Source organism: Natator depressus, chromosome 15, assembly GCF_965152275.1.
Source record: "Natator depressus isolate rNatDep1 chromosome 15, rNatDep2.hap1, whole genome shotgun sequence".
NCBI lineage: Eukaryota > Metazoa > Chordata > Testudines > Cheloniidae > Natator > Natator depressus.
The window spans coordinates 10,999,171-11,021,979 of record NC_134248.1 but is presented as its reverse complement, the minus strand read 5'-3'; the positions used below and the strand labels follow the sequence as shown (position 1 = coordinate 11,021,979).

Sequence of the window (22,809 nt, the reverse complement as noted above, 5' to 3'; positions counted from 1 at the left end):
TGCATCAAGAGGAAGAAAAGATGAGCGTGGAAATGCACTGCTTTCTGGTTACTAAAAACCCCTTCTAACTCCACTTATGGCTCCCAGGCAAATCCAGAATATCTGAGAATTTGGAAACAGAGATGAAATTTCCTTTCTTGTCTGAGTCCTGGCTTCTCCCCTCATCTCCCAGGGGTCTGCAGCCTCACCACAGGTCCCTGGAGACTGTGCCCTTGATCTGTTTCATAAGGATGAGCTCTTGCTAATTAACCACAGGCTTCTGTGGTAACTCTAGCGGCAGCTACCCAGAGAATACAGCAAAGTAGGACACACACTGGTTTATGTCTGTGCAAACAGGGGCTGTGCCAGAGAAGTGATCAGCTTGTCATTCATAACCTTCCCAGAGGCATCACTGTGCTGCATGGAACTTTCAGAGCGCTCTAGCTCTGCAGTTTCATCCTTCACAGATCTGGTAATTTCAAACATGTCATCCCATTTCTTCTGCTTTCATAGAAACTGATTTGTAAAAGAGTTCACATTCTTTAAAGCAGGCACAGGAGGCCTCATTGCCTTCCTCTCAGTGATATCATAATGAATTACAGAGACACATGATCAGTAACATAGTGCTTAATCTGTGCCAGGGCTGAGCCCTAGCCCCTCTGGGCTTGCCACGTCAGTTATGAAAGTAAAAAAATTGCTTGAGCCCCGGCACCTCTTTCATTACACATTAAGCACTGTATGCATACATCTCTGGCCAAGAGTCTCCAAACTCTTTATGAACTTTAATGACCCCAGCAGTCCTCCTTGAGCACCACCAGTCTGATCAGGAATGTTCAAGATACAGAGGTATCATCATCAACTCCATTTTACAGAACAGTGAATTGACTCATGCAAGGTTACTCACTGCATCTGTGGCAGCACCTGGCTGAGAACGCAGATCTCCTGCCGTCTAGGCCTGTGCTTTAACCACTAGGCCAGTCTGTAGCGCAGTAGATGTCTGAAACCCCATTACAGCCAGCGTCATTAACACACCAGAATGTCCACGAGGAAGTCTCAAGACTTTTTCAGCCTGGCCTCTATTTTGGCACATAGAGGCATTTGCATGTGCAGAGATGTGAGCACTTCTTTGTGTGTGCAGATTCTATCATTAGAGGGGGCCAATGACTGTATGTGCAAAAGAAGAGGCCACTCCAGGTCCCTTGGAAAATCTAGACCAAGCTGTAACTGGTGTTATGAGGAGATTTTCTGTTTTAAAGTCCAAGGAAGCTCCCTTAAAAATGATTAAATAGGAAAACATCTGCTTAAGAAGAAATCAGCTGAAGCAGTGTAAAGCTTTCTGAGGAGAACATATGGAAAAAGGGATACACCTGTTCAAAGAGCTCAGGTCCTAGGAATACACTAGAGGTGATCATCAACCACTCCATCATAAGAAACTTTCTGGCATTCATTTATTTCTGTCCTATGCACACTAAATCCTGCTGGTCTAAAGAGTCAACGAGGAGAACAGCTGTTTTAAAATACATTCACTCTGCACCAGGGCTGTTGTCAGAGATGTCTGTGCTCCTCTCTCTGGAGCCTCCTAGGATATTATGAATTTCCAGGCTCTGAACATGGTGGATATAGTCACCTGCAAGCTATTGACATTCTAAATGGAATTTGGATCCAGTTCTTTATATAAGCACATATGATTTGGTAGATGTTTGTGTGCCATTATATATATGTGTGTGTACTTCCTTGAGAATATTTCTGCATGTGTTTTAATGTACTGGCTAATGGAATATGCGATTGTCTGCTAGTGGTTGGAGGCTGCAGAGAATAAAAATTTACAGTGAGCAATAACTTGCCTTCAGCTCAAGTGGAAGGGGACTAGGTTTTGGAACTAAAGGTCCTTGATTCTATTCCAGCTAAGGACAAGTATGTCTTTGCATGTGAGTATATAGAGCAGAGATTTATTATGGAGGGATTCCTGACAACTGGATTTTAACTGCCATGAATCTCAGACATTGAGGATGAGCTTTGTTTGACTGGAAGAGCATGTAATGTACTGGATGAGTATATGCAAGTGTGTATACCTAATCACATATATGCCTGTATGTGTGTTAATAATATGGTGTCTGTGTATATGTGTTTAAGTACATTAGTATAGATATTAAATGTCTGTGTACAGGGGTATGTGCTTTATATTACTGTGAAGGTACAGTATGTAAGCATGTCTCTATGTACATTTGACATGTCTGTGTGTATATTTGTGCATATTTTAAGGTTGCAGGAATGGATGTATATGTATGCATATATATGCTTGGATGGGTAGAAATATCGATATGGGTGTGTGCTGTATATTAGAGGGGGTGTAGGTACTGGTACTTGTTTGTGCATTGCTTATTTGAAGGTGTGTGAACAGGTAGCTATTTTGGGGTTTGCATGTATGTGTTCTCCTGTGCAGACATGAGAGTGTGCATGAATGTGTATATGAATCTGAGCTTGTGTGTCAGAGTGAATATAGACAGGTATGCATCTCAGGGCGTATTTGAATATGCTCATCTCCGTGTATTGATGGGCCCAATTTTCAAATGTGGGCACGTTATGGGACAGTCAGATCCAGTGAAGCACATATAATGGCCATTTAGGCCCTATGTACTAATCTGAGCCTCCATATATGGGATGTGGATGTCTCATTGGAGTGTCATATTTGAACACTGGAAGCCTCAGGTATATCTGCATCCATATGACTGTGTGAGTGCTTCAGTGCGCACTGATCTATTGATCTGTACGTATTTCTACAATGCCTACTACCTAGGTGCCAGGGTATCTCCGCACATCTTCCAGTTCACATGCCTGAGCATGTATGTGAGTCTGTAAGTCTGCATTTGCAGGTCTGAGGCTATATGTTTACTGTGGTTGGGGGATCTCAGAGTCCCATGTACGTAGGTATATGTGTGGCTACATGTTTGCGGCATTATGGGCATTGTGTTTTGTATGTTTCTCGCCCGGCAGGGTGTAACTTACGTACAGGCTGCCTGTTTTCTGCGAAGCCCTTCCTCAGGAAGATGCATGCTGGCCCCAGCAGGTTGTGCATGACGGCGCAGTTCTGGGCCAGCATCATGAGTGGACCTTGGTACTCGCAGGCTGACGGCCCCTCTTCACTGGTCTGAACAGCCTTATAGCAGGTCTTCTCCTCATGACGAATCTTCCCAGCCAATCAGCAGCAAGTAAACAATACAACAGAGGAAGTTACCTCCCCATGTCTCTCAGTCTTTGATCTGATGTTTTACTGGGCTGCCTGACAGAGTAATTAGCCCTAAATTTCCTTCATCTTTCCATGCTGGGTCCCTCCCACCAGTCTAGTACAGGCTTGTATAGAAGCAGTAGGTACAGGAGTTCACTGTCAATGGCTGATAAAAGTCCAGCCAACCAGGAAGATTTCACTTTGAAATGACATCAAACTTTCTCAAAGCTGCACACATCCCTCCAGCTACAGATGAAAGGGCCAGGATAGAAAATGAACATCTCCCGCCCCTCCTATCTCCAGCCCCAGAGTAAATGATTTCATGTGTGGCCTGCAGTCTGTGTATGTACAGAAGGAGATTACTGAGAGAGAAGCTTCCGTCAGGGACCTCCACTGAACAGCAGGCACAGAACCTGCACAGAGAGTCTAAGTTTGGCTTCAAGTCACTTTCAGTCAACACAGTTCAACAGCTTACAGCTCTGTATTAACACCTGTACCATAGTCTTACTAAAACCGTCAGATGGCCATTTACAGTGTCAGCGAGCTGAGTTCCAGACAATCACAATTCTAATGAGTTACAATAACTGACCGAGATTATGAGAATGTAGTCTGTTCAGGTCACTTACAATCCAAGTCCCTGCAGCCTTGTCTGCGCTGCATTTTCACAGACCATTCTCAAGGAGTCCACACATCCCAGCCAGTTGGGACTGCAGAATAGAATCTGAGGTTGGAGCTCCAGGCTCCACTGAGGAGTCACTGCTTTCCTTATATAGAAATGCTTTTCTCTGGCTCTGGTGGAAACGTCTCATCCTGGTATTCCCATGCAGCTATAAAAAGCCAGCACTACCCACAGGACCTTTGGTTTTATACAATAAACATTAACAATCATATTTCTGCTTCAGGAATGAGCTCCTGCTTGTACCGATGGCATTCCCAGAGTTCATCTGGGAGGCTTTGTCCACAGCCATTGTCTTTTTATATTGACTCATCCCTTAAATCATGAACTTCTTCTTTCAGGGCTGAGAAACAGGCCACACTTGCTCCCCACTCACACTTGCTCACATTTATTGTAGCTATTTGCTGCGTCTGCCATATGATACTGCATCGCACACATGCTTTGTAGTTTACATTTTAAAACACAGTCTTAAGACAATCTGCTCATGTATAATGTCATGTGACTATCCACCAAAAGCACCAAGACCAATATAACACAAAAAGAAACTCACAAAAGAAAGGAAATAGCATAACAGGGTTCTAATTGCAATCACAGATGGGAAGGAAACCCTTTACCTGATTATACATGGCAGATGGGGAATTTATCTTTACAAATATAACAGACTAACATCAATCCACACCTGGCACATCACGGGCACAGCTAATGGTCTTGACATTTGTGTGATAATGACGTGAACATTTGTCACTTTGGTACAACATATTTTGTAAATCACCAGCTTTATTTCCCAGAGTCTTTTTCAATATATAATATGAAAGATTGAAAATATACACGTCAGGCCAAATCTGTCGCAGGAGTAATTCCACTGAAGCCAAATGAAAGGTGAAAGGTTCCAAAGCCTAGTCCTAATCCCTACCTGAGCCACCTAGTCTCTCAAGCTTATTATGAAGTCAGTGGAGTTCCATGAAGGATGAGATTAGCCCATTATTTTCCTATGTGGACAGAAATCACAAGTCTGAGGAGAGAATTGCCAGAGACACAGAACAGGCTGATCCAGAGAACCACAGGTAGTGCAGGGAAAGGGAATTGGACTTCTCTGGCCTAGTGTGACACCATGTGAGTCTCCCCTCACCCCTCTGCCGATAGTGACCCAGGGTCATTTACAGGGCTCACGGAAAACTGCCCTACAAAGCACCAGTTGCTGCTGCTGTCCATTTGCTCTGCCCCTCCCCCCCCCCCCCAATCTGGTGCTGGAAAGTCTCCCTTCCCGCATGTGTCCCATAAACACATCAAGCCAAAGCAGAGGAGACAGCTCCTCTGCCAGATGGATACAAGGCAAAATGAGGCCAGCCACCTGTTAGTGGCAGAAGCAGCAACATGCAGATCTGAGTACTGATGGCAGCAAGGTAACAGTGAGGAAGGCTCAAGCCCTTCTTCCCTCCCCTCCCCAATAAAACCCCACAGCCACTCCTGGGGTGATAAAAGCACTTGGCCGGACTCCAACAGAGAGGTGACTGTAGAGCTGGCAAAAGGTGCCAAACAGAGTGACTTGAAGAATGAAGCTTTCTATTCAGCCACTGTTGAGGCAGAAGCAGAGCCAGCTTCCCCCACATTCCCCTGCCAATGTGCCTCAGTCCTGACCCCGAGGGCCACTCCGAAGTACTGAAATTTATCCCATTTACACCTAGGTGCCTCTGATGAGACGGTCAATTAGTGTTGTGACAGTGGTGTTTACTGCTGTGCGGACACTGTGCACTAAATAGGGGGCTACCAACAAGAGACCGAACGGGAATGAATTTCAATGACAATTAACTAGAGACAGATGTGAACTAGGGAGGCGGAGGTGAAAAGGTCCATACACCAGTCCCAAACCATATCCCCTGAGCCATCCCGTCCCTCCAGATTATTCTGAACTTTCTGTCTTGTCTGCCAGAGTTCAAAGTGAGCCCGCTCCCTGCTCTGTCAGGGCACTTCACATCCACCATTTCCAGGGCTTCCTCCTCTGTCTAAGCTACTCAGGGAAGTCTCAGTTTGTCTGTGTAGAGATCCTCTCTCATCATACACAGCTTCTTGTGCTGCCTCCATAATAAAGAGTGCTGGGAGCACTGCAGTGAGAGAAGCTGCTAGGGAGAGGGTTTGGGTGACAGACGATTATCTGTCACCGAAGCTCTGCTTGCCCCCTTGCCTCAATTTGAAATGATGCCCCCCCACAATGCTCAAAGACGTGCAGAAGGCAGCATCTCTGTCATGCAAAATCCATCCTTCCTCTCCCTGAGGGAGGCTTATCAAAAGCAAGAGGCCTCCAGGTTCCTAACCCTGTTCTCCTAGTTACGTTAAAGCCTCTGTTTCCACTTGACAGGCTGCGTTCGGAAGGAACAAATGGAGGAGACCAGCAAGAAGAGAGCCCTGCTTGGCATCATTCTAGCCAAGGTGGTTCCTCAGTCTCAGAACAGGACATGAAAACTCAGTGGAGCTAGGGACAGTGGGAGAAATCTCCCTGACAAAGTCTAGTTCAACCTATGTCCCATCTCTCCTTGCTCACTGAGTTTCCCCTCAGTCTGCCAATGTCAAAACCTGAGGAAGAGAGGAGGAATGTTACACAGAGCGGCAGTCTGAGGTTATGTCATGTAATGGTCTGATCCTGAAAGGTGCTCAGTAACTCCAGGCTGCAATGAGGTCAACAGCGGTGTAGGGGACTCAGCACCTCACAGCACTGGGCCCTGAGGCCTTAATATATGGGCCAAAGCGAAGCGTGCAGAGTTCTATAATGCAGCCTGTGGGCTTCCTCACCTTAACCCCTTCATTCCTACTCTCTGGAACTATGTGCAGACTGCATCACTTTAAATGGCTCTTAGGAATGAAGAATTAAATACAAATAAAGGCAGGGCCTAAACAAGCTACAAGACCCAGAATGCAATGCTCCATTTTGATCTAAGCAGTCAGGGCCCACTGCATGCTGGGACCTGTATTCTCTGCAAACCACATCTCCACATGAGAGACGAGTGCAGGTACATTCTGTTCCATTTTATGTGCATTGGAGGCAGACTGCAAATTGCCAGAATAGCCCTTTCAGATGTGCAAAGTTTAGGCACCTCCAGCTGGCTGAACCCCAAGTGCCTCTCCTGCTTCTTCCCCAGGGTCACACTGACCAAAAGGGAGAGCTCAGCACTGTCTAGCTGCTTTGGAATTAATTGCCTCATTACATACCCCATAAATCAGCTGGGTCTGCTGGGGTGGGTGGGCTCCCTCCCACACAGCAATGCTTTGTCATTACCAAGAAACACTCCAGATTTAACTTACACTTGTGCCTTGTTTGTGGTAGCTGAGCTCGCAACCATGAGCTGCTCCACAAAAGTGACAAACCCAAGGCCAGAAAAAATTCACTGCTAGCAAGGCCTCCACACCATGAGCGTCCTCGTGGCAGGGCCGTTCCATGGCTGGCAAGGTACTCAGTGACTCCAGGCTGCAATGAGCGTCCTCACAGCAGCACCATTTCACTGCTGGCGAGACCTCTGCACTGTGAGCTTCCTCATGGCAGTGCCACTTCGTTGCTGGCGAGGTCCCCTCAGCATGGCTTCCCCACAGCAATGCCATTTCACTGCCACTGAGGCCTCCATGCCATGAGCTCCCTCAGTGCGGTGCACTGCCATTGCCTATTACAACCTTCCCCTTTGTAAGGAACAAGCAGAGCATTTCGTGGTGAATTATTATTTGGTTCAGCGTCCCCAAGTGAATTCCTTCCTCCAGCTGGCCTAATGGGCACATTCTATCTCAACGCCTTCCTCATCCTGATACGCACAGTGCCCAGGGAGAACCATTCCCATTGCCAATTCGGCCCATAGTGGCAGCACAGCTCCTAAATCTAATTAATCCCTGAACCATTCTGAGACCTAAGCACACAGCAGCCCACAGGTAAAATGCAAACAGACACACATGGCAGTACAGGTGGGCATGAATGTGTACACACATGGGGCATGCTTACACATGAGGGAAAGCATGAACACACATACCTGAGCAAACATGACCAAACACATGCAGACACATACCACAGAAAGCAGGCACCCACATATACATAAATACGGGCACAAACATGGATACATACAAATATGCAAATACACAAATACTCAGATCCACACATATGTGAGGACACCCAAGAATAAATGCACACATGCAGACACAAATGCACACACACACACACACTTCTATGTGTGGACACACACTCATGCATACACTTAACCACACATCCTCACTCAGAGATGTTGCACACGTACGCATGAGTATGCACACGCATTCAGATATACACATGGAAATGCACACACACGCAACACACATTCATGTGCTCATTTGCATACACATAGAGAGGGACATATGCTAACAAATTTGTGTGCTCCCACACTTTCACATGCACACACATAGAGAAACAACACAAATGTCCACACCTTCACATGCACACACACTGACAGACAGATACGTCTTAACTTGCACACATGCATACCCACACAAATGTGTGCACATACAACCAAATAATATCTGCACAAACGTGCCCATATGCTTGCGCACATACACGTGCACCACATGCAAGTGGACAAATACATGTATATGCACATACACACACTTACACACATGATGGAAACATGCCTACTCACATACGTACACACCTATTCACAGACTAGCTGTGGCGTTCATCATCGCAGGTTCTGAACAGTGCATTTGCATTAACAGCTCTTAGGAAAAGGACTTCGGGAGGGAGCTGAACCATTTGCAGACAAGTCTGCATGTTCCTCCCACCTTCCCTTCCCGTCTACCCACAACGTCACCCGTCCCAAGAAGCAGGGTTTGAAACACGCATAACGCACTTGGATTCAGGGAACATACCTTTTTCGAGAGGTTTCTCAGTGGAGACTTCACACAGTTGCCCATAATATGTTGAGTCTGCCTTTCCGATGGACTTGGTTATAAAGGAACCGAGGCAATTGATTCCATTAAAGGTATTCCTTGGGAGCAAAGCAAGAAAGGCAGCACCAGTCAAATCCAAAAAGTTATTGGCTGCTGGGGCTTCCCTCTTCAGGGAGGTTTTTCTCTCTGCCTCTCTCTCTCTCTCTTTCTCAGAGTCTCCCTCTCTTTCTGTGTTTTTACTTTATGTTCACTTTCTTGAAAAGATGAAGTAGGAAGAGAGGGAGAGGAGAGAAACAGAAAGAGAGAGAAAGAGGAAGAGAGAGAGGGAGGACAGAAAGAGGGAGGTGGAGGTATAATCTACATCAGATTAATGCTCAAATCCCTCCCACCCCCCTCAATCTGCAGTGAAGATTGTTTCACTCATGGAAGAGGGCTGATTCAGGGGAAATTAAAGCAGAGAGTCACCATAAGAAGTGATTTCAATGACAAGCCCAGGGAATCTGGCTACTTTGGGTCCACACAGCCAGTGAATATCTCATTCTGTATCTCCCCTGCCCCCCCACCCCGCCCCCATTTCCAATTTCTCTGAGCTTTTCAATTACCAAAGAGCCAGGCTAGTTGGAAGGCAATCCACTTAGAGGCTCTGAGCGGAGACCAAAGCTCAGACCAGCACAGCAATGGACTATTTATCTGGATGGGACCTGCTCCTGGTCTACAAACAATAGAAGACCTGGGAGCTGGCTCTTTTACTGCTCTTTTCCTGCTATGGCCAAAGCAAGTAGCTGAAGGCAGCAATCCAGTGCCTCCAGACCCCGCTTCACCTCCAGAGAGTAAATTTTCATAATGAAGGAGAGATGAAGTGCCAGCCAAATGCCAGAGTCTCCCCTGCCTTCTGTAGTTAAAAAACAAGTGGTTGGCTTTTCCCTGCACACATGTGAGCAGAGATGGGCCCAACCAAACCCCTGACAGTGCCGGTACTAGCCTATTGGGAGCCCTAAGCAGGAATATTTCTCACACACACACACACGCACAAATAATAATTAATATGGGATCCTCTTGAGCTGCTTGGGGCCCTAAGCAATTGCTGTGTCTGCTTATGCCTAGTGCCGACTCTGCCCCTGGATCCGGACTTACCCAAGTTCTGGGGATGTACTGGGAAAGTGTTCAAATTCCAGATCCAAATTTCATAGATCACTCCATATTTGCAGTGAACTGAACCAAACACTCAGCTCCAAACACCCTGGAAATCTAAGGCCTCCACCACATATATCTGAATGTGAACTGCAAGGATTGGGCCCTTCTCTCATTCTAAGGCACATGGAGATAATAGAATCTTGCTCCTTCCCCATCACAGGGCAATGCAATACCCATCCCTGAAACAATCAGTATTTGAGTCCCAAACAAATTTACTTCTGGCTTCAGACTTTGAGAAGGCTGAGAACGTTCAGTCTGAAGGGAGGTTTAAATTACAGAAAGGATCCACCACCATCCCATGCAATAGGGCTTTGAATTTAATGGTGGATGCATCCTTAGCTATGAAGCCACCATGGCTGCAGATCCACAAGAATAACTAGACCATGGAATGAAGAGCCACTTCCATCTATAACTGCAAAGAGAGAGGTGATGCTGGAGCTTCTGCTGTACTTTAGAACATTCATTAATCTGCTAGGGGATTTAGGAGTTCTCACCTACAGCGGAACTGCTTTAAGACATTGTTCACAAGTGTGGTTCCAACAACAGCTGTTAAGGGATCCACCCCAGGATCTTAGCCCTTGTGCTGCTGTGCTGGAGACATAGGGTTATTCCCCTTTCATGAGTTCTCACCTGTAGGATTGTAAGAATGGAGAAGGATGAACTGTCAAGGCAACAGCAAAGAAGTAATTTTTCTGCTTTCATACTATCCGGCTGTAGGAAATACTGTAGGATCCCTGGGTGTGAAGAGAATTCACAGATATTCCACAACGCTGTGGTCTCTTCTACCAAGAGTCGCCTCAAGGATTGGTTTAGGAGCCCTGACTGTGATGGGAGCTGACAACGTCTCCAGTTCCAGTCCAGCAGGAATTACTCCTCATTCTGCTAGTATTATACAAAGGTGAAGTCTCCACACGCTATAGCCAGCCTCTCAGTGCCCCTTGAGTCCCTTCTCCAGCGCATTCTCTGGGACAGATCCTGCACATGGTTATACCAACAGCATCTGAAAGACATACAGCCTCCAAGATGGAAAGTTCACTATGGAGGAGGTTGTGGTGGCAGAAATTGGCCAGAAACTGCCTACCACCCAGGGCAAATGGGTGTTATCTAACCCTGAAGAGGGGTTTGGGCAGGGAGGATGGGGAAGCACAGATCAGGGCATCCCCTGAGCAGACTCCATGGGCAGGGTCCCTATGGAGCCCTGTTGGGAAATTTAGCATCTCTTGCCTCCACACTCCCAATCCCTGCAGAACCGCTCCAGGGAGCACAATGCTGGTATCACAGCCCACCTTCCCTCGGAGTAGAGCGGGATTAGGTTGCACAAAGAGCTGTAATTCACCCCTCCCTGCAGTAGTATCAGTGAATCAGATCTTCTTTCTGTTCTGTTGTTTTGTGAACCACAGTTTGAGAACCACAGATGCAGGGGAAAACGCAGGACCATGTTTGGGAGCGGGAGTTTGATCCAGTCCCAGACTCACTCAGCAGGAGAGCTAGAGGAAGCACTAGCCATGGGGGAGCTCCCAGCTCCTCCTCTCCTGTGTATGTGGCTACTGATTTGAGCCTGCACTGCTCAGAGATGCTAATTAAGTGCTATACTGGGCCAAGCTGTTGGCCGTTAATAATGTTCTTTGTCAGCTGGAACCATCCCTGGGCTCCTTGTTTATTGACAAAGTGCCTGTCTCCCTTGAGCAAAAGCTGCCACATAGCAAGTGAGACGTCTCGCTCCTTCCCGAGACAAATTACTCCAATTCCAGAGCAAACCTACAAGAGAATCACCTCCCTGCTGCTCATGAATCTCGCTGTGACAGGCAGCATAGGGCCAGGAACGCCCTGCAGTTGATAAATATCTGCCGCCTGTGTCGTCCGAGAGGGGAGGAAACGGAGCAATTTAACCAGACTTCTATCCCCAGAGATGGCACTGGCAGAAGGATTAATCAAATCACCCAAGCTGCTACAGGAGAAAGTGGAAAGGCAGGGAACTGCAGGAGGGACAGGACAGAAGACAGACAGAGCATAGGGCAAGGGTAGTCAATAAGTGGACCAAGGGCCAAATCCGGACCGCCCAATGCTTTTGAATGGACCATGAAATCTTTTATTTTCTCTGGAGTCTGGACCTTGACTATACCTTGACCAAGAAATTTTGGACCTTGACAAAAAAAAAACTGATTACCCCGGCACAGGGGAAGGGCCAAGAGGAGCACTTCCAGATCCGGAAGGGTGTGGTGTGTCCGGGATTGGACCCATTTTGCACTCAAGTGTGCAACATGAGCATAATCCTAAATCTTCAGCCCCTCCCTCTGTACATAGAACTCCTCTAAAGTCAAAGAAACAGAGCACCTGTCCAGCAAGCCTCCAATTTAGATAGTAGAGAACCTAAGCCAGTGATACTCAGACTGAGGCTCATGAGCCACAAGTGGCTCTTTAATGTGTGTCCTGCAGCTCTTTGCAGCACATGATATTAAAACACTGTATGATTTAATTATTAACCAATCAAAGTTATTAACCAATCAGGATGCTTTTACTATGTTAATAACCAATTGTCGTTGATAAAATAATAATACTTGGTCAGTCATTTTGCTGGCTCCTGAACCACTGAGGTCTGAGTATCACTGGCCTAAGCACATCTACTGATGCACATCCTGCACAGCCAATTCATTTTACAGGCTGTGGTCCGATTCCCATTCCCATCCTCAGCACCTCTAGTGATGCGCAATGAGATGTGGCATCAAAGCTGGCAGAAGGGGCATTAAGAAATCTGGAGGGAGGGAGCCAGAAATGCAAAAAGGCCAGTGAAATCTATCTTTACCCCTCCTCTACCTCTCAAGCTTCTGTGCCTGGGAGGAAAAGAACCCTAGGAGTCAGCAGATGGTTACGTGTGTACACAAGTGTTTCATGTGGGTGCACATCAGTGGGTGGATTTATGTGTGTGTGGGTGCAGGTAGATGTGTGCATATGTGTTTGCCCACACACATTAGGTTTTCTTTAGAAAAGTCTGGAATTGTTTCATAAAACTTTTTGAAACATTACTGGGCTTTTGTGACATTCAACTCTCGCCTGGGTCCTTGCATCCCCACTAAGAATCCCAAGGATGGGACATGGAGCCTGGCTTGGATGGAGCCTGGCTTGGAGTTGGAATTTATCATGCAGGAATGAGAAACTTGCTATGGAGACTGACCACGGCATGAAGCAGGAAGGAGCCTGGTATGAAGGCTGGGATAGGCACAGAGTAGGGGGATGGACTAAATGACTGAATACTGTCATTTTTTCCATCTCTAGATTCTATGATCAGAAGGAATGTTGTTCTTGAGAGAGATGGAGACTAGTGAAGTAGGTTTTCACCTGTAATAGCAGCTATCTGTTATAAGACGCCTCTTCCTGCTAATGATGAAAACGTGGAACTGACACCTTACATACAGACATTAAAGAGGGTCTTCTTTCCAAAGACAAATGTTGCTGTGTCATAGTTCTGATTAGTTCAGAGGCAGCTGCTAGGGCTACTTCCAGTAGCAGAGAATGCTGACAGCCCCAAGAGATAGATCGAAAACCAACTCAGAAATTGAGATCTGAGAGGGGAGGAGGGGAATTTGCTTTGTCAGATTGCAGCCTACCTTGGCAGCATAGAATAAAAGTGTTTCTACTGGGCAAGTAACAGTTTCCAGAGGACAAAGCATTCCTGTTCCTTATCAAACTTCAGGTCCCTTACAATATGTCATCTTTCATCTTCTGGGACAATAGATCAGACCCCTGTTTGTGACTGGTATAACAACAATATTAGTGTGGTGGTTTAATCTCTGGTGAGAATATATGTAGGAGGGTCAAACTCATCCGCAGTGGACCTCCACTGAAGTCAATGGAGCTACCTAAGGGACGGATTTGACCTATTGTGTATTTGGAAGGTTTCACTGTTTTTTATCTTGAGAAACCCATCTGACTCCTGCCTGTTTAATTTATCCCACTCATACGTGTGATTTCTACCTGCTCTGGTTCTGAATTCTTTCTCAACTTTGCCATGAGTTTGCATCTGGATTGCTAGCTTTCAGCCTTGTTCTTACTCACCCTCCACGTGGTGGCTATATAACTCTGTAGAAATAAGAAACAATGCAGTCGTGTTTGTTGGATGACTTTCAATGAGCCTGTTGATTAGGATTTATTAACATCCTTGGAGCTACATTGTCATTGGTATCAGGGGTCCTTCTGTTACAGCTCCCAACCACTGGTACCAGCGCTGGGCCTCCAAATATCTGAGACTGGTCATCTTCCCCCCTTCTGTGTTAGGCCCTGGCATGTTATTGCTGCCCATTCAGTTGTGTGTTTTCCAACCAGGAATAGAGCTTGGACTGTACTATGCTCCAGTCAGGCAAAAGCAGGTACAACTGAATGCGGGGGCAGCAGCAGACACAGGTCTTGTACAGGAAAGGTCTTAGTCTAGCAGGCAAGTACAACTGCCTGAAGAGTTTGGGACCTTCTTTATTCTTAAGTGTCCATTGCTGACTCATGCTGGCCATAACATTATATGAGTGTTTCTCTTCTATGTTACACTAATTGGATCAGATTCAAACACAATCAGAAAGTCTGTTAACAAAATTGAACCTCCACAGATATTTCCCATCCCTCCCAAGGTATAAGAACCATGACCTGCAATTGCTGCTCAGGACAGTTTTATCTCTAACTGTTCAAACAAAAGCAGAGGGCCTGAATCTCAGTTACACACTGTAGAGTGGAAATGGCCTTCTAGTTTAAATAACCTTTCCCCTCAGTGCCCATCCTTGCCCTAAACTCAGGAATAGGGGAAATGTGAATCAGTCACACTGTCTGGAAAAAAACATGACACTGCAGAAAGCACTACTTATCCTCTGATCCCAGGGTCAGCCTGGGTCTGTACCTGGTGAGACACTAAGTGCTGCAGTCAATGGTGCTGGTGACTAGAGAGGTGGTGCTCTTCCCTTGGAGTCAACACTAAACCAATACCCTAGTGTGACACTGCAGATTGGTATGAGGCGAGAGGTATCATCATAAAACCAAGGTCCTGATCATATGCACTCATTAAAGATCCAATGACACATTTTGTAAGAGTCAAGATGGTATCCCAGTGTGAGGTCTCCTGATCAAATTCCAACTCGGGTGATCATATTCTGCCTTCCTTAATTGCCCCTCCAGTTTTTTAAGTGAATACAGGTTTCTTCTTTACTTCCTGTTCTGGACAGTTGTGTCATGTTGCTGTGCAGTGTTGCGTAGCTGCCACATTCTACCCCAGAGTGGAGGGTGCATATCAGTGTGGGATGAAGTGATCCATGTATATCCCTTCCCAGGGTGGTTGCAAGAGGCTACACATGTGCAAAGTATGTTAAGTAAGGGATAGGTAGCATAGAGATTAGAATATTTCAACACTTTTGATTTAATGGTGACTTCAGTCACAGGTGTATTGAGTTTGGTAGCCTCATCTTAGTACAGTAGGCTACTAAACAACTGCACAGGACCACACCAATTGTAACAGCTGTTTGCCTCTATTCCAAGAAGGGATCTTGAACTGGAATAGAAGGGTGATTCAGGTTTATGGATCCTGCTGACTCTCTACAAGGTCACACGAATGTTACTAGGTAATTAAAAGGGAGGCCAAAGTTAGCTAAGCATCTTTTACTGGATATACATCATACAGTTGCTTGTTATTGGAAATCAATACCACTCATGGCTCATAGGAGGAAAACAGCAACTGGAGCTGTGATGCCGGAAAGAACCACAGCTAATTTTGGTGACAAATACACAGGATCTGCACTGTACCTAGTGCCAAACTCTTCCCTGATTTATACCTTGTGAAAGCCCATTGACTCCAATGATATTTCATGAAACATAAGTCAAGGCAATACATAGTCCTTGGAACCTACATTGGGCTAATTTAGAGGGCAATTAATTTTTTTTCTCTCCCAAAAGATGAGCCTGATCCAGCCTGCAGATTTGTGCATGTCAATGGGTTAGATATTATGTTGTATATTTGATGAACAGAGCAATGATGGATATTTGTTTAGCTTGGTTTTACTTTGATGTTTTTACCAAATCCTTAAAAAATAAAGATCTATTTTAAAAATATGTCACTAACAAAATTAGTGCTCCCTGGCAGAGGTGCTGTGCTCAGGAATCTTGCCCATTGCCCCTCAGTGCTTCTGTGTGCCTGGCTTCCATCCTTCAGGCTCTTTAGAAGCAATTAATGTGATAAATTCTTCCCCCTGCTGAGCAAAGGGTAGACTGCATGGATGTGCTCAAGTCAAACCGTGTTTTTCTGTGTTCATAACACACAGGGGGCTCTATGAATATACTCTGCATATCTCTAGAGCCTTCCAGCTGAGGAGCTGAAAGACATTAGTGAATTAAGCCTACAAACACAACTGTGAGGTAGGTATTATCCCCACTGTACAGACAGGGAACAAAGGTACAAGTAGGGTGACTTGCCCAAGGTCTTTAGCATAGCTAGAAGCAATGTGAATAGTCTGTCTCCCAATTCTGCATGTTAACCACAAGTCCCTCCTTCCTTTTCCAGTAGAACATGTCAGTCAGTGGGTGCTCAGCACACCTGAAAATCAGGGTATTCTTCTTTAGGTGCCTGTACATTTAGATGCCCAACTTTAAGAACTAAAATTTGAAAATGTTAGCCTTTATATGCATATATGTACATTCATGCAGGGGCATGTGCACATACATTGGATTGTAAGAAAACTGTATATTTGAAGTTGTGTGTGTATGTATATTTTTAAATAGAGGGAGTTGTGTTTTGTGTGTGTATCCTTCTAAGAGAGTTTTGTGTGTACATATATTTAAGTGTATTCATGGAGAGTACTCTGTATGTAAACATATAGGCGTTTGTGTGTGTGTATGTGTGTACATATGTACATACATATATAAGGTTGTGTGTACACTACGTAAAATGATTTTGTTACACAACGCAGGTTGTGTGGATACATTTAAAGAAGTCTATATACAAACATGTTGGAATTTGTGTGAGCATGGGTATACGTGAATGTTTGGAAAGGATCTGTATGTGTGTGTATATACAGCTTGTCTTTGCACACAGGGATGCATGTGTGTGTGTACCCACACAAAGGAGTGTATGTATGAAGGCTATATGTCTAGATACAGGGGTGCCCATATGTAGATTGTGTATATACATACAGGGTTGCATGAATGTATGTTGACTGTGTGTATACATACAGGATGTGTATGTGAGTGTGCACACAGGCATATACTTGTGTAGCAGTTGTGACCATGTGTGCTCTTCTTCTACCATGCAACATCTTCTGTACTAAATACCTGTTGGATGATGAGGGCAGAGAATTATCACAGCATCCTCTGTGCTCCTCGGAGGAAGGAGCTGTTGAATTTAAATACCTCCTGTCCTGTTGGGAAGTTGGGGAGGACTTGGGGGCCACATATGTCACAGCCTCCCACAATGCGTCACTGCCTTCCTGCTCCAGGACTATTCCGAATGGTTGGTGGGTGTATGTGTGAAAGCTTGGCAAGATGGGGTCAATAAGGGGAAGAGCCCTTGGAAGTTTGGGGGTGGGGACTAAGCTAGAACATAAAGAAGTCTGCTAAGGAGAAACCTACACTGAGACTGTAAAAAGAACAGGAGTGGCACCTTAGAGACTAACAAATTTATTTCAGCATAAGCTTTCATGGGCTACAGCCCACTTTATCGGATGCATAGAATGGAACATATAGTAAGAAGATATATATATACATACAGAGAACATGAAAAGGTGGAAGTTGCCATACCAACTCTAAGCGGCTAATGAATTAAGATGAGCTATTATCAGAAGGAGAAAAAAAAGTATTGACAGAGCCAGAAGAGTACCCAGAAGTCACCTACTACAGGACAGGCCCAACAAAGAAAATAACAGAACGCCACTAGCCGTCACCTTCAGCCCCCAACTAAAACCTCTCCAGTGCATTATCAAAGATCTACAACCTATCCTGAAAGATGATTCCTCACTCTCACAGATCTTGGGAGACAGACCAGTCCTCACTTACAGACAGCCCTCCAACCTGAAGCAAATACTCACCAGCAACCACAGACTACACAACAAAAACACTAACCCAGGAACCTATCCTTGCAACAAGGCCCGATGCCAACTCTGTCCACATATCTATTCAAGTGACACCATCATAGGACCTAATCACATCAGCCATGCCATCAGGGGCTTGTTCACCTGCACATCTACCAATGTGATATATGCCATCATGTGCCAGCAATGCCCCTCTGCCATGTACATTGGCCAAACCGGACAGTCTGTACGCAAAAGAATAAATGGACACAAAATTGACATCAGGAATCATAAAAAGAAAAGCAGTACTTGTGGCACCTTAGAGACTAACCAATTATTTGAGCATAAGCTTTTGTGAGCTAGAGCTCGCTTCATCGGATGCATGTACTGCTTTTCTTTTTGCGAATACAGACTAACATGGCTGCTTCTCTGAAACCTATCAGGAATCATAACATTCAAAAACCAGTAGGAGAACACTTCAACTTCTCTGGTCACTCAGTAACAGACTAAAAGGTGGCAATTTTGCAACAGAAAAGCTTCAAAAACATACTTCAATGAGAAACTGCTGAACTGGAATTAATTTGCAAACTAGATACCATTAACTTGGGCTTGAATAGACACCGGGAGAGGCTGGGTTATTACACAAATTGAATCTATTCCCCCATGTTAAGTATCCTCACACCTTCTTGTCAACTGTCTGAAATGGGCCATCTTGATTATCACTACAAAAGTTTTTTTTTTCCTCCTGCTGATAATAGCTCATCTTAATTCATTAGCCTCTTAGAGTTGGTATGGCAACTTCCACCCTTTCATGTTCTCTGTATGTATATCTATATATATCTATATATATATATATCTTCTTACTATATGTTCCATTCTATGCATCTGCTGAAGTGGGCTGTAGCCCACGAAAGCTTATGCTCAAATAAATTTGTTAGTCTCTAAGGTGCCACAAGTACTCCTGCTCTTTTTGCGGATCCAGACTAACACGGCTGCTACTCTGAAATCTGCCACTGAGACTGTAGTGAATTCTGCTGGTCAGCAGCAGAGGGCGCCTTGGTGACACTGATAGAGTAGAACCTCCCTCACTGGAAAGTCCCATAAAAGGCAGGGTCCCCTGGAAGGGAGTGGAAGGGTCCCTCAGGGACAGAAAGTAGGGAGGGTCCCAAGAGTGGAATGGGGCAGAGAGGAAATGTTTGGTGTAGGAAAATGAAGCCGAGAACAGGGTCCCTTGGTGAAGACCTTCCTTGGATCACAATCCTGACCCTTCCCCTGAAACCAGAGTCACAGCACTGGATTCATGCTAGATGTCTGTGTCAAAACCATCTGTTTGCCTTCTGCAGGTTTGCTCTAGGCTACCGGGACCTGCATTCTGGGCCTGAGATCCAACTCTTTCCTATCCTCTGATTCTGCACCAGGCACCCATGGTTAGGATTTCAGAGTTGTCTTTATACCAACATCCTGTTTCATTCCCTCTCCTCTATAGTTTAACATTCTGGTCTCAGAACTGATCGTTTCTCTGCATCTGGGCTCACTCTGGATACCCACTTCTATGTCTCAAACAGGACCTCACAGACACCACAATAAATGCAGCAACAATAATAGTCCAGTCAGAGAAAAGCAGCTGGACAGGAAATTATGCTTCCCTCTTCTGTTTTATTCTGTGTTAAACTGTGCACCCAAGTTCAGTGTTTCATCAGCTAGGAAGAAGAAAAGGAGGACTTGTGGCACCTTAGAGACTAACAAATTTATTTGAGCATAAGCTTTCGTGAGCTATAGCTGTAGCTCACGAAAGCTTATGCTCAAATAAATTTGTTAGTCTCTAAGGTGCCACAAGTCCTCCTTTTCTTTTTGCAGATACAGACTAACACGGCTGCTACTCTGAAACCTGTCAGCTAGGAAGGAGACTTAATGGAGTCGGCGCTAATGTGGGGACTGGACTATGATCCACTGAAGAAATTCCCTGCCCCTCAAAAGATTATGAGAATCGAACATCCTAAATGTGCAGCTGTGAGAACTAGTTTCCTCAGTTCACCATAAACATTGAGACATGACTGCTCATCTCTGCTATTGCACAGCCTAGGACTACATCCAAGAGACTCTATCACTGCAACACAATGACATCCCCTCTGCTATAGCACAACACAGCATACAGGGACCTCCATCACTCACACACATCTGTGTAAGACAGTCTGGGATCCGGAAACTTCCATCACTGAAATATAAATGACTCTCTCTCTCGTCATTCAGACTGAAGAGTATCCTTGTGCGTTTCTGCTTGGAGGGCTCTAAGTTGTGGGCCTGATGCAGCAGTTCTTAGTCAGGCAACACTCCCATTCAAATCAATAGGAACTCAGAGTTCCCAGTGATGTCAACGAGAGTTTTGCCTTAGTAAGGACCTCAGGATAACGTGGAGAACAGGGAGAAAGTGCTCACTCCTTCTCTGTGGGTGGCTGGGAAATATTCTCTTGCCTTGAAGTTTCTGGCTCCTTTTGGAGAAGAGCATTCCTTATGGCAGTTACTCACCCCTACAGCTTGGGACCCCAACCACCTGATAAGCAGGGCTAGTTCCCCTCACTCTGGTTTGATCCATGATGCACCCTGACTCCATTGCTCTTCTACTAGTAAACTCTGAAGAGATGGAAGAAGATGGACAAGGAAAGGGAAAGAAAAAGAAAAGAGGAGGCTGCAAATAAGATTTTTCTCCTCCTCCTGTTTAATGTTCATTGGGTCTCTAGAATTAAAACCTGATCCAGGAGTGGGACTGCAGACACCAAAAAGATAAAGCCTCTCATGGCCTCTGCAGATGGAAATACAACAGGCCCTTTGGCCCTGGGCACTTAAAGACAGAGCCTGTAAATATTTGATAGGCTCTTATGCCTTTCTCTGACCCACACGATCCCCAGGCTATTAGAAAGCAATTGACAGAAAACTGTGTTGGGAAATCACTTCATTAAAAAATTTAACAGCCAGGGAGGGCGTGAAAGCAAAACAGCTCTGAAAACGGCCGGGTCTCACATGGCAGGATCACTTACAAATTAATATTGCATGGCAAACGCCAGGAAAGGCTCTGCTCAAAGGGCCAGTACTATGGAGCCAACAGAACTAAACAAGAAAGAATTGGAGTTATGCTACAACCGCACTGCTATCCTAGCCACCACACTATTACATTGCTATGCTACCAGGCTATTGCTGCACTGCTATCCTGCTGCCAGGCTCCAGCTGCCACACCACTGCGGCACCACTATCCCTGCTGCCAGGCTACTTCTGCACTGCTGTCCTGCGAGCACACTACCACTGCATCACTATCCCTGTCATGCTACTGCTGCAACACTGTCCCTGCTGACATGCTACTGCACTGCCGCTATCCCACTGAGATGTTACCCCTGACAGCTATCCCCGCTGACACACAAATGATGCACCCCTTTCCCTGCCATCAGGCTACCCCTAGACTGCTATCCCTGCTGCCAAGCTACAGTTACACCTTATCCCTGCTGCCATGTTACCCCTGCACCACTATCCCTGCTGCCACGCTAACACTGCCCTGCTATCCCTTCTGCCCTGCTATCCCTGCACCACTACCCCTGCTGCCACGCTAACACTGCCCTGCTATCCCTGCACCACTACCCCTGCTGCCACGCTAACACTGCACTGCTATCCCTTCTGCCCTGCTATCCCTGCTGCCACGCTAACACTGCACTGCTATCCCTTCTGCCCTGCTATCCCTGCTGCCACGCTAACACTGCACTGCTATCCCTTCTGCCCTGCTATCCCTGAACCACTACCCCTGCTGCCACGCTAACACTGCACTGCTATCCCTTCTGCCCTGCTATCCCTGCTGCCACGCTAACACTGCCCTGCTATCCCTTCTGCCCTGCTAACCCTGCTGCCACGCTAACACTGCCCTGCTATCCCTTCTGCCCTGCTATCCCTGCACCACTACCCCTGCTGCCACGCTAACACTGCACTGCTATCCCTTCTGCCCTGCTATCCCTGAACCACTACACCTGCTGCCACGCTAACACTGCACTGCTATCCCTTCTGCCCTGCTATCCCTGCACCACTATCCCTGCTGCCACGCTAACACTGCCCTGCTATCCCTGCACCACTATCCCTGCTGCCACGCTAACACTGCACTGCTATCCCTTCTGCCCTGCTATCCCTGCACCACTATCCCTGCTGCCACGCTAACACTGCACTGCTATCCCTTCTGCCCTGCTACCCCTGCTGCCACGCTAACACTGCCCTGCTATCCCTTCTGCCCTGCTATCCCTGCACCACTACCCCTGCTGCCACGCTAACACTGCCCTGCTATCCCTGCACCACTACCCCTGCTGCCACGCTAACACTGCACTGCTATCCCTTCTGCCCTGCTATCCCTGCACCACTACCCCTGCTGCCACAGTAACACTGCAGCGCTATCCCTCTGTCATGCTAATGCTGTACTGCTATCTCTCCTGCCACGCTGCCACATTACTGCTGTACCAATATCACTGTGCCACGCTTCTGTGCCACTGCAACATCCCATTGCCACGCTGCCATTCTACTGCACCACCATCCCTGCAACATGCTGCTGCTCCAACATCAGACACCAGGCTGCCATACTACTGCACCACTCTCCCAATTGCAAGCTGCTGCACCACTATCCTCCTGCCACGGTCAGTCTTCCCCACCACTGCACTAGTATCCACCATCGAGCTGCATTATTGCATCATTGCACTAATATCTCCACCACTACACTGTCACTCTAAGAAACTACTCCTGGACCGTAACAACACTGCATTAAGTTCACCGTACAAAATTGTATTTCC

The 22,809-nt window shown here is 46.2% G+C and overlaps 1 protein-coding gene across 5 annotated transcripts in view; it reads right to left on the bottom strand.

Moving 5' to 3' along the window:
- CABP1 (calcium binding protein 1) overlaps nucleotides 1-22,809 on the bottom strand; it is a 36,944-nt gene that overhangs the window by 9,406 nt on the left and 4,729 nt on the right. The window contains exons 2-3 of one of the 5 annotated variants that reach the window (XM_074972660.1): nucleotides 8,754-8,872; nucleotides 2,990-3,166 (exon numbers count right to left, since the gene is read on the bottom strand). The exons of 1 other annotated variant lie outside the window; for it this stretch is intronic. In XM_074972660.1, coding sequence (XP_074828761.1) covers nucleotides 2,990-3,166; nucleotides 8,754-8,798 — 222 coding nt within the window. In that variant the 5' untranslated portion in view covers nucleotides 8,799-8,872. Of the gene's footprint in view, nucleotides 1-2,989; nucleotides 3,177-8,753; nucleotides 8,873-22,809 lie in introns of all 5 variants that reach the window. 3 more of the 5 variants (XM_074972659.1, XM_074972657.1, XM_074972661.1) reach the window with 3 other exon arrangements.